The sequence below is a fragment of the Lacerta agilis genome, chromosome 17, assembly GCF_009819535.1.
Source record: "Lacerta agilis isolate rLacAgi1 chromosome 17, rLacAgi1.pri, whole genome shotgun sequence".
In the NCBI taxonomy this organism is placed as follows: domain Eukaryota; kingdom Metazoa; phylum Chordata; class Lepidosauria; order Squamata; family Lacertidae; genus Lacerta; species Lacerta agilis.
In genome coordinates, this window is record NC_046328.1 from 3,316,211 (window position 1) to 3,328,368 (window position 12,158).

Here is a 12,158-nt window from a genome sequence, read left to right on the forward strand (position 1 = left end):
TGAGCAGTATGTGAGGGAAAACTCAATGGGAAGAGATCTTCTTAAGTAGTTCTGTCTCATGCATTTCATTGGAATGTGTGTGTGCCTAGTTATGTCTGAAACACAGTGGTCTCACTAAAGGCTAGTTTGCTAATGAATCCACACTATTGGATATTAATAGTATAGTAATAATTGTACCTTTTGAGTGCTATACACTCATTCTCATTGATGAGACAATTATTTTACTGAGTTTAACAACTTTTTTGTCAAGTTTTGGAAATTCTTTACCTCTTTGTGGGTGTTTCTTGTGGTCTGTTCTTTTTTGTTTTCAGCACAAAGCAGTTATGCTGCTAGCATAATACTATAGAGACGTCTTTGTCTGGCATTTGGCATAATAAATAATTCACTTACTTTTTCTTCAGCACCAGCAGTCCCTTCTCAAACCCAAATGGCATCTCCAGTTTCTCAGGGAAAACCATCCCTCCTGTAATACATTGTGATGTTGGTCCTCTGTCTTCCTTCATGCAAGACGCTCAACAGAATAGCGACTCAGAACTATTGAAAAACTGTGAAGTATGTAATGTTCTTTTCTCAGTGATCAAGAACATTTAAACATTTAAAAAAATCTTACAAAAGCATTGTGTTATGAAAAATTGTAAGAGTCTATACAGTGGTACCTCAGGTTACAGACGCTTCAGGTTACATACTCTGCTAACCCAGAAATAATGCTTCAGGTTAAGAACTTTGCTTCAGGATAAGAACAGAAATTGTGCTCTGGTGGTGCAGCGGCAGCGGGAGGTCCCATTAGCTAAAGTGGTGCTTCAGGTTAAGAACAGTTTTAGGTTAAGAATGGACCTCCAGAACGAATTAAGTTCTTAACCCGAGGTACCACTGTACTGTGATTGTAGGGGGAAAGTGTAACTATTAATTTGCTGTGGACACACTCCCCAGGACTGGTTTGAATTTCACATTGAATCATAGTTTGGGGGGCGGGGAGTTTTAATGTGAATGCAAAGCATGCTAGTGCACACTGCTCAAAACCCCTGGTCCTGCCATTGCACCCTCAGGAAATAAGCCAGACTCTAGCTTGTTGTGATGTCCAATGCTTGAAGTTTTCCCCTCCAAACACACTCAAGGTCTGTTCTCAACTTATTGCTTCTAATTTACTTAGGGAGAAACAAACTGTGAGCCAAGGTTTGAACTACTTGAAAAGCCAGACTCTAACTTGTTTCCTGGCAGTGGAGAGAGGGAGGAATAGACTGAGAATTTTTCAACACCATGCAGTAGCATGCTGCATATTCATCATTAAACCATGGATTGTTTTTAATTGGGGAACCTCCAGTCCACAGGCCCAATTAGACTTGTAAAGCCATTTTGGCTAACCCGGTTAACCTACACATGATGACAGGTAAAGAAGTGGCTGGGTTGCAGACACCACTGATTGTCAGGGCTTCCATAGCTCCATACACACAGTGCTAGACAGTATGAGAGATTTCATTGTCTGCCTCTACTGTGCTAAATGTAAAACAAAAATGGAAGAAAATGTGTTTTTCATTTTCCCTCCTTTAATTCATATTTAATAGATAAGGTGGCTGCGATTGTTCCAGCTGGTAGAGAAGCAATGCCAAGAACAAATAGTTGCCCAGCAAAAAGTGTTCTATCATCAGATCCATGTAAGTATTTTGGTTTGCTTGACTGTTTTAAATTGAAGCAGTTTCTCTACAGAAGCAAAGACAGCTGTTAGTGATGTGAATGCTTCTTTCTGTGCTTTCCTAGTGCATAAGATGCACAACATTTCCTAAGCTGGCAGAGATGTGTGTGCACAGGTACAGATAAAAATGTTTATAAATGAAACAGCTTTGTGTACAAGCACATACACTCCTGTCAGCCTAGGATACTATTTCATACACCTGTTGAAATTATCTCTCTTTTAATTTTTTTATTGCAATACATTTGCTAGTGTCTTGAAGTTAGTCATCCTGATTATTGCACCGTAGAAAGTTTTGCCCCTATTCTTGCTTTCCGTTGCATGGGGCTAGCAGTCAATTTTTTGCAACCATTTTTCTCTCCACTGTGAACCACAGTTTTTCACTTTTTCATTGCTTCTGATTTTTTTGCCCTTAAGCTAGGGGGAAGTGTGAGCCCCATCTGGTGCACTGTTTAGGCTAATACATGATGCATTTGATGGCTGTCTTCTGGACCATAATTGTGATCCTGTTTTAACTGCTTAACTGTACATAGTTTTAGGTGTCAGCAGGTTTGTATGTTTGTGTGTGTACGCTCGTGCGTGTGCGCGGTAGAGAAGTGAATAACTTAATTCATTTTTGGTGTACTATAAAGAGTGCTTGGTAGCATAGCCTTGACTTTTTTAAAGAAGGAAAGTGATAATGTGCTTTTGAATTTGCAGTATTCTGAGAGACCAAATGCATGCTTTTGCCACCATGTGGTATATAAAAAGGAATATTTTGTCCTTTACAGTCCTGAATTAAATTTTCTCATCTTGCTATCCCATAATTGCAGGGCATCAGGAGTACAGATCTAGAATAGCTGAGTAGGATGAACTGAGTCTTTAACACCAGAATAAGAGTTCAACTAAATGCCTTTTGGAGAGGTCCTGTTCAAGAGCAGTGGTACGTCTCCAGCCTCAACTCTCTCATTAGCTATGTAGGACCATATGGAGCTTAGCATGGTACAGCAGCCATTCTAATAATGACTAGAAAAGTAGTTCAATTCCTAGGTACCAATTATTTAGACATAAGCTCTACGCTGAACTGAAGACATGTTTCAGCAAACTGTCTTGTTATCTGGGTGACCAGATGCTTGGGATATTTCTACATTTCTTTACTATAATATGTGAAAACCGTTACTTGGCATAAATAATAGATTTTTCTCTTGAGTTCAAATTCTCCCTCATGCCTATTTCACAATAAAGTCAGCATATATGAGTCACTTTCCATATGTGAAAACCGATATTTGATACATTTAATAGATGTTTCAGTACATTTTTAATATTTATACCCTTTTGGTTACTGTTTTTCCCTTCCATTTCCTGATGGTTCTCTGCACTAATAGTAACCAACAGCTCCTGAAACAAATAACAAAGAGGTATTGTTCTTTTTCATTCTTTTTCCACCCTTCCTGTTTCCTTCCTCCTTACTTTCTTTTTGTCTTGCATCTTTTTTCATCCATGTTATTATTTCTTCTCTGTGTGTAGGCGTCTACGATCATGTGTTGCTATGGAGAGGCCTGATTGCTCACTGAAAGGTGCTTGCCGGGGTTGCTGGTTTTCAAAACTAACCCGGTGGAAGTGCCGCTGATGCACAAACTTTGCCTGATCAACACTTGGCATTTCTTATGCAGATTCATTAAAGTTGTTGTGTGTCATTCTGAAAAGCGTTGGTCACACCTGAACAGCATTTCTTAGGATGAGAGACTGGTTCTGTATTTTGAGTTTTCAGGAAGATAGAAATGTTCTCATTATTCGTGGCCTTACAGAAACATGTTGGTTGCATGTAACAATCATGCTATATATTAGTCAGGATGAAAACTTAATGTTTGTATTTGCATTTGGCTAATTCCCATGAAGATTTGTTTTGTTTTTGGCAATGAGACCACAAAAATTGAACATTTTTTTGCTAGGTCTGGTCCAGAAATCTTTTAAAAGATGAGCATCTTCACTTCTAAGCATTCTATTTTGAAGAATAAATGCAACCATAACTATGCCTGGTGTGGAATATGCTTAATTTAAATTGATGGGTCTTGTCAGATCTGCATTGGGGTTGCTCACGAGTAATCAGGCATGAGTCTCCACTGTCTTTTAACAGTTTAATGGTGCAGACTATTTACAGTGCAGAGAACGTGAAAACATGACCATCCTAGTCACTCGCAGAATCCAGGAATGCCAGTTTCCGGCTGTGACCCCAACATAAGAATTTTGGCACCCCAAAGCGCCGCCTCCCCGGTCTCCTTTTGACCCCTCTGTGCAACTGGGGGAACGGAAGTGACGTGCTCCCCTCAGAGCGAAACGCATGAGGCGTGCTGGGGCTCTCAGCAGCATCTCCAAGCCCTTGTCTCGCCTGGCTGTTTTCAGCTTGCCCCTCCCCGCTGGAGGAGGTGCCGCTTTTCCCACTTGAAGAGGTCTCACTACTGAGGAGGTGTGAGCTCTGCTCTTGGTACATCGACAAGACCTCCCGCCCTGCCGAGGGCAGTTCCCTGACAGGTCTTAATTCCAAGTTTAGAGACACAATACACATATACCAATCATTGGTCCTGAGCAAACCCGTGGTTTCTTTATACAAGTAATTCCAATTGGAGGATTATAGCTGCTACCGGTATTTGTCTGCTTGGGGAGGTGGAGGTAGCTGGGATGCAGCTGGGGAAGGGGGTAGAGATTGGGAATAAGAATTGTGGATATTTTAAGTACTATACATGGATTTTGAGGCAAGCTAGCAGGAAAAGTGAATTAGGAGTGGTTAGTGGCTTTGTGTCTCCAGAATTGCCCATGGAAGTGCTATGCCTATCACTGGAAAAGCTGGCTTCCATGGCTTTAAAACTTTACTAATTTTTTTTATTAGGTCAACTTTGCAGGGTGAGTAACAATTATTTCTGGACATGAAGGTTTCCTTGTTTCATTTATGGGATGGACTCTCCCACCCTCCATTTTCTTCTTGTACTTCCCTTTAATACAGTCTTAACCAAGCAACACTGAATGTGCACACGCATGTGTTTTAATGGCAAAAGTGGAACAACTCTGGGTGTTCATTTGTATCCCATAACACATTTCTGCATGTTACGTCTGTAGCTTGGTCTTGTGGAAGTTAAGGTTAAAATAACCCTTGTGTGCAATTTCCACAATGTTTTCCAATTTTTATTTTAAATCACTTTTTTTTTGTAGCACATACAGAATGAAATCAAACACTTGATGAAGCTGCAAAGCCAGAATGTGTGTTTGTGCAAGAAACAAACATCTCAGGTCAAATTTGTGAACAGTTTCTCTTCATTAGAAAGTCAAATGGGGTTGCAATCTGAAACCTTTGAAGAAAATGAGCTCTTTACCAGTCATCTCAAAACCAGTGATCATGAGAGTCATCTGGAAGCTTCGGCCATGCCTCCGGAGTGCCTCACGAATAGTGTTTCAATGAGCAGTGGCTATGGCACATGTTCTGCCGCAGAACTGAGTCCTAGCAAATATAAAGACATTCAGACGTGCATGGAAGACCCAGAGAAGATTACCAAAGGAAAGGAAGGTGGATCACCAGTGCCAGAAGGTCTAGTTACAGCCAGTATTCAAAACACAAGAGAATATACACAAACAGCTGTAGAACACTGTCCATCAATGAAAAAAGATGATAAAGGTTTTTCTGATGAATCTGAGCATAAGATCGGCGAAGGTCATTGTGGAAAAACAAACTGGTAAGTGACCAATCTTGGAGTCATTAGATTTATATTTAGAGTTAGTAAGATTTTAGTATGTCTACTCTGCTTTTAACAGAAAAGTAGTTGCACTACTTGCCTACATATGCCATTCACACAACACTTATCAAACCAATAGTTACGTAAATTCAGCTAACAAATATACCTACAATGTAACTGGCTGTGTTTATGTAAATTCTTTTTACATCATATAAACATAACTCACACAACTCTTTTCACATTATCTAATTTAGTAGAAGCAATTAAGGACCAAAAGCTTTTTGTGTTCCACATATGTCTTGTATTCGCTAAGACATACGTGGACACAAAAAGCTTTTATTTGGACGTATATAAGAACTGATCTGTTTGTATTTCCAGTTCTAAATATTGGTCCTTAATTGCTTCTACTCAATTAGATAATGTGATAAGAGTTGTGTGAGTTATGTTTATATGATGTATAAAGAATTTATATAGTTAAACATAGCCAGTTACATTGTGGGTATGCAATTGAGTTTGCTTACATTAAAATCTTAAGATACATTCCTTGCGTTTGTGATACCTGATATGCTATCACTGATGTAATGAGAGTGTCTATATTTTAAAATCTTGCTTATTCCCAGGGAAATTTTCAGGCTTTTTTCAAATTCCTGGTAGGTGTGTGGCATGTTGCTATTCTGCATTGAAAGTCTACAAGGAGAGGTGTTAAAATAACATAGGAAGCTTCTTTTTGTTGAGTGCGACCACTGATCCACCTAGGTTAATAGTGTCTGTTCTTCACTGATTGGCAATGTGTCTCCAGGGTTTCAGACGGGTCTTTACCAGCCTTACCTGGAGGTGCCAAAGACTGAACCCAGGCCTTTCTGCATGCAGAACATGTACTTTACCACTGAGCTACAGTCTCTCCCCATTTATTATCAATAGGTAGGGAGTTCCAAAGTGGTGTTGCTGCCACACGAAATGATTTGAGTTCTTACAAATGTGAAATAGTATAGCCTGCTCCACTCTAGCACTTTCTTCAAACAGTTTCATCCTCTAAAGCTTTAGAAGTAGCCCAAGACTGGGTTGTGGAGGTTTAAAGATGAAAGGTACTTACTTACTGTTATGTGCACCCTTAAGTGTGAGAGGACCTGATTGAAAAGCAGCTGCATCAGCTGTAAATTATATAGCAAAGAGAGCATGTTCTGGGTGTGCTTAGCCCTCAGAATTCTTCAGATGAAATACACATTCTGTTGTGAATGAACTGAAATGTGACAATTACATGCTGTCAACCAGATAGTTTAGTATCTGTGGTCTGATGAGTTTTTTTTAAAATGGACAGAATGCCATTATGCCTTCACCTGCACATTATTTCCAAGGGAACAGTGATGGGGACATGTGATTGTTCATTAACTCTCTGAAAAAAGAAAGAAATTACTAAGCTGACTCATAGGGTCATTACTCTTTATTCATATTTTTTTCTATGAAACTTGAGAAAACATCCATTGCATATATACTTGCTTCATTTTAAGCTGCTGGTACAGATGACTTAACTGTTGAATGTGGCAGCCTAGCCTTTTTAAAAATATATTTTTATTAAAGATTTTCTTGATTTACAAAGGTAGTGCAATGTCTCTCGTATTTTTCCATATAACATTTTTACAAATCAGTTTTTGTTGTTGAGACATTAGGAAGAAAAGGGGGAGAGAGGTGGGTGGGATGGGGAGATAGGTGGGGTGGGGTGACGATGTTTCTTTTTTACTTGATATGAGTTGGGTTTGGTGTCAGCGTTTTTTGTGTAGGTTCTCTGTTGTTTGCTTGTGCTCCTTTGGCGGTGAGAGAGGTCGGGGTTGGCGTGGGGTGTGATTGTTCATTTGTGGTTGGCTGTGGTGATCTTTGGTTTCCTGTGTGAGTGGGGTTGGTGGGTGTTTTGGGTCAGGTTAGCCATATTGATTTGTATGCTGTCGGTAGATTTTTGTCATTGTCTTGTTGGGCTGTGTGTGTGATGAAGGGGAACCATACTGGGGTGAAGGTGTCTTCTTCTGTTTGTCCCCGTGTCAGTTTCAGGTTACTGGTTAGTTTTTCTAGTAGGGCTGTTTCCCATACTACTTGGTACCATTGGTCCATGTTTACTCCTGACAGGTCTTTCCAGTGTCTGGTTATGGTTTTCTGGCTGCTGAGAGTAGATGGATTATGAGTTCTTTGTGTTGTAAGTGGGCATTATTGTCTTGGAAGATGTTTCGTCAGACCAATTCTGGGGTGGTTTCTAACACTTGCTTGGTTATTTTACATATTTCTCGTGTGGTTGTCCAGAATGTTTGGATTTTGGGGCACTCCCACCACATGTGGAAGTATGTGCCTGTGGAGGTGCACCCTCTCCAGCATTTTGGTGAGGTTCCTGGGCGTATTAGCGCTAATTTTCTTGGCATTAGATACCACCTGTAGGTTAGTTTTAGGGTGAGTTCTCTTCTTTTTGTTGATATGGATTTAAAGGGGGGTTTAGACCACATTCTGGTCCATTGGGTGGGGTTGATTTTGTATCCTATGTCATCCTCCCATTGTTTTATGATTGTGTCTAGGGAGCTTGTGGGATTTTTGAGTAGTAATTTGTATATTGCGGATACCAGCCCTCTGCCGCGTCCCTTTGTCATTAGGAGGAGGTTTTCAAAGGTTGTCAGGGGTCTAGTTGCTGCTGATTTTACTGTTGGATTGTTTAGAAGGGCATGTAATTGGTGTTGTGTTAACCAGGGCATTTGGGTGTCTTCTAATTTGTCCTGTATTTCTTGTGTTGACAGAGGTTTGTTATTCTTATAAAAGTCTATTAGGCGATATAGGCCTTTGGATTGCCAGGTTTTGGTTTGGAGGTTTTGTGCTGCATGGTAGAATAGTGGGTAGTAGGTCAGGGGAATTGCAGCCTAGCCTTTTGATGCTAAAAAGTGGATGTCTGCTCCTAGGATTTGAACGTTCCGCTTGTTAGAACCATTGGATAATTGCCTGATATGACTGAAAGTCCAAATAGGACGGAAGCTTAAGCTGCAGACTCTAAACATGTTTAAAATGGGCTCTAAATGGGTTTAAACAATAATAATCTATATGGTGTGGTCTTTTAAACACTAGAACTCCAGGTCCTACTGATTCTCGGTAGGCTCAGGACAGGCAAAAGAAAGTGCTGCTTTGCACAGGGTATTAATCTTTAGAAATTTGCAGTGGCAAGATGTGGCGATGGTCACTAGATGTAAATAGCTTTTTAAAGAAGATTAGGCCAATTCCTGGAGGATAGTTGTATCAGTGGCAATTTAGTCATCATAAATTAAAAAAAACAAGAGTCGATGTTGGAGGGCAGTAGGGCACTGTGAGGGGGAGGGGCAGTTGCCCTCCTGGTCTTTTTATGGCCCTTCTCCAAGGCATCTGACTGGCCATTGTTAGAATGTCATCCTTGTCTATATAGCCTTAACCTTCAAGGCTTCTCTTCTATACTTATGAAATAGAAATATTCAGTGGCCTCAGTCACACATCGTGATAAACCATAGTTAACTGTTTATTGTGAACGCACTGGCTTTGACCTCATTGCTCCTCTCTGTTCACACTGGAAGGAAACAAACCATGATGCCTTGCTCTCAACAACAAAAATTCTGTAACTGATTACAGGTAGGTAGCTGTGTTGGTCTCCATAGTTAAAACAAAATAAAAAATATAAAAAATCCTTCCAGTAGCACCTTAGAGACCAACTAAGTTTGCTATGAGCTTTCGTGTGCATGCACACTTATTCAGATGCACACGAAAGCTCATACCAAGAACAAACTTAGTTGGTCTCTAAGGTGCTACTGGAAGGATTTTTTTATTATTATTCTGTAACTGATGTTTACTCTTGGCTTTGTTAGTTGGAAGAAGACACACTCACCTGTTTGAACATAACACTAAACCTCTGTGTGCTAGCAAGAAGACAAGCAGCTTCAACAATCTACTCTTTCAGACACAGACTTCAGACCTTTTTAATTCCCTAATTCTTTTCTGAATGAGTCTCCAGATTATCTTCTAGTGTTGTGCCATTATTTTATCTGGATTGTTTTTGGTTTATATTTTATATTTATATTTAGTTTTCTTCACACTCTGATATTTTATAGCGTGGTGAAGTTTCTAAAACACACACACACTTGTGTTTGTCTGTGTGCATGTCTTCACTACGATGCTTAGAGTTTGGGATGCAATTAGTGGGGCTTCTGATATTTTTCTACTGATCAGCAGACCTTCCTTGTAACATACTGATTTTGCTCCCTTTAGTTGGGGTTGCTACATGGCATGGAAGACTACCTGTATTTTTATTCAAGAAACAAAAATCCAAAGCCTCCCTTGGTTAAGGTGGAGTTGGTCATTTGTACTTTGGATCTGACCATTGTTTTCTTGAGTCTTTTTACTCATACTGTATTCTGCAAGTTCTGTGTTTCAGTGTGGTTAGTTCTTTACAGTTGCCCTGATATTTGAGCTACTGCAGGGTTTGAATTGCTTATTGTGAGTTGCATCATCTCTTCATTTTGGTACAGATCTTATTTTAAATAAATTACAGGGTGTCCTGTTGTAGACTCCAGGGAACAATTGCTTTCTTGCCAATATTTGTTGAAAACCACTTTGCGGGGGGGGGGTCAAATCCCCCCTGCATAAAGTCATAGAGAGTTCAATCTACCATAGTACCTTACAGGCTGTAGCATGAAATAGATCTAAAATAAATGTTTCTGGGGCAAACATGTTTCTTTCTCTTTTTCTATTTCCCTTATTGTAGTAAATCTTTAACATCGTGGGCTCAAAAATTAAAGCAAAACCAGCTGAAAAGAACAAATGTGGAGGAAGGGGATGTGCATCCTGTGCAAGTAAAAGAGCACTCACAGACTGTAACATTGGAGAATGTAAGTGGACCACCCTTCCACCTAAACCCCTTCATTGGAATAGTAAATGTATATAGGATTGAGCTGCATTTTCTTTCTGGGATCCAAAGAGCTACATTTAGATATGGCCAAGTATATGTGCACATGCCCAACAGTAACCAGCTTTCATCAGTTTTTGAACAGCATTGCGGTTCCTCTCCTCACCCCTTCCTTATTGCAAACTGGTTTTGAAATCCCCACCACTTTCATGTGATGAGTTACAGTTCACCTGAGCTTCTCTGTAACAAATACAATAGGATTTAATATAATGTATGCTCTTAACAGCGGGTGGCGCTGTGGTCTAAACCATAGAGTCTAGGGCTTGCGGATCCCCGCGACGGGGTGAGCTCCCGTTGCTCTGTCCCTGCTCCTGCCAACCTAGCAGTTCAAAAGTCAAAGTGCAGGTAGATAAATAGGTATCGCTCAGGTGGGAAGGTAAATGGCGTTTCTGTGCGCTGCTCTGGTTCGCCAGAAGCTGCTTAGTCATGCTGGCCACATGAGCCGGAAGCTGTACACCGGCTCCCTCAGCCAGTAAAGCGAGATGAGCACCGCAACCCCAGAGTCGTTTGCGACTAGACCTAACGGTCAGGGCTCCCTTTACCTCTATGCTCTTAGTGAACATAAGAAGAGTCTGCTGGATCAGGCCAATGGCCCATCCAGTCTAGCATTCTATTCTTGCTGTGGCCTGTGGGAATTCCTCAAGCCTGGATTTGTCTAATCCTTGTTTAAATCCATCACTGCCTCCTGTGGGAGTGAGGTCATAGACCTCAGTGAGAACTTTGCTTAAATGGCTATAGACCACGGATGTCAAACACAAGGCCCGCATCCGGCCCGCCAGACCTCATCATGTGGCCCGTGTAGCCGCCGGCGGCCGCAGGGAGACTCCGCGCTGCCTGGGGCGGCAGCGCGGAGGAGGCACCCCCTCTGGGGGCGGGGCGTCACGACTGAGTGCGCACATGCAAAATGTCGCGCGTGCGCACTCTGTTGTTGGGCTCCCGCTGCTGCTGCCACTTCCGCAGCGACTTTGCGAGCCCTCTGAGTGAAAAAGCGGCTTGGGGGGGCTGCCGTGCGCGATTGGCAGCTGCCCCCAAGCCGCCTTTTAATCCGGCGGGCTCGCAAAGTTGCTGCAGAAGTGGCAGCAGCAGCGGGAGCCCAGCAATGGAGTGCACACACGCGACATTTTGCGCGTGCGCACTCCGCCGCTGGGCTCCCGCCGCTGCTGTCGCTCTGCTGCCGCTATCAGCAGCGATGCTGCGAGCCTGCCGCATGAAAAGGCGGCTTGGGGGCAGCTGCCGATCGTGCGCGGCAGGCCCCCCCCAAGCCGCATTTTCACTCAGAGGGCTTGCAAAGTCGCTGTGGAAGCGGCAGCAGCAGCAGGAGCCCAGCGACGGAGTGCGCATGCGCGACATTATTACTTACATTATTACAAAAAACAGTCCTAATTGAATGCAGTGAGAATAATTTATGATAATAAAGAGTGGACACATAGTCCTACAGATACAACCGGCCCTTTGAGGGTGACCAAACTGCTGATGCGGCCCCCGATGAATTTGAGTCTGACACCCCTGCTAGACAATCTCTTGTAAAATATTTTTTCAGTAATTTTTGTGGTTGATGCTCACTTTTTCTTCCACTTGATATAATTTATGTAACTTTTTAATTATTTATTGATCTATAAATCATTGTGTCTCCCCTTTTGTGGAATTGTAGACTAATCCTACTGCAGCTGTTCCATCATCATCTTACACTTTTTACCTCAATGAACAAAACGGAAGCCAAATTTCTTTCAGTTCTGGTACTTCAGGTATAGTTAATTGCTTTCTATTTTGCTTTTGTTGTTACTATTTCAAAATTGCAACTAAATGTAAATTG

The 12,158-nt window shown here is 41.6% G+C and overlaps 1 protein-coding gene across 11 annotated transcripts in view; it reads left to right on the forward strand.

The window, feature by feature from the left end:
- The window catches only part of MPHOSPH9 (M-phase phosphoprotein 9), a 41,207-nt gene that overhangs the window by 5,519 nt on the left and 23,530 nt on the right, over positions 1-12,158 (forward strand). For 8 of the 11 annotated variants that reach the window (XM_033174733.1, XM_033174739.1, XM_033174738.1 and 5 more), the window contains 5 exons: positions 402-552; positions 1,563-1,652; positions 4,874-5,391; positions 10,145-10,268; positions 11,997-12,090. In XM_033174733.1, coding sequence (XP_033030624.1) covers positions 402-552; positions 1,563-1,652; positions 4,874-5,391; positions 10,145-10,268; positions 11,997-12,090 — 977 coding nt within the window. Of the gene's footprint in view, positions 1-401; positions 553-1,562; positions 1,653-2,499; positions 2,610-3,051; positions 3,085-4,873; positions 5,392-10,144; positions 10,269-11,996; positions 12,091-12,158 lie in introns of those variants that run through there. The other 3 variants (XM_033174742.1, XM_033174743.1, XM_033174741.1) reach the window with 3 other exon arrangements.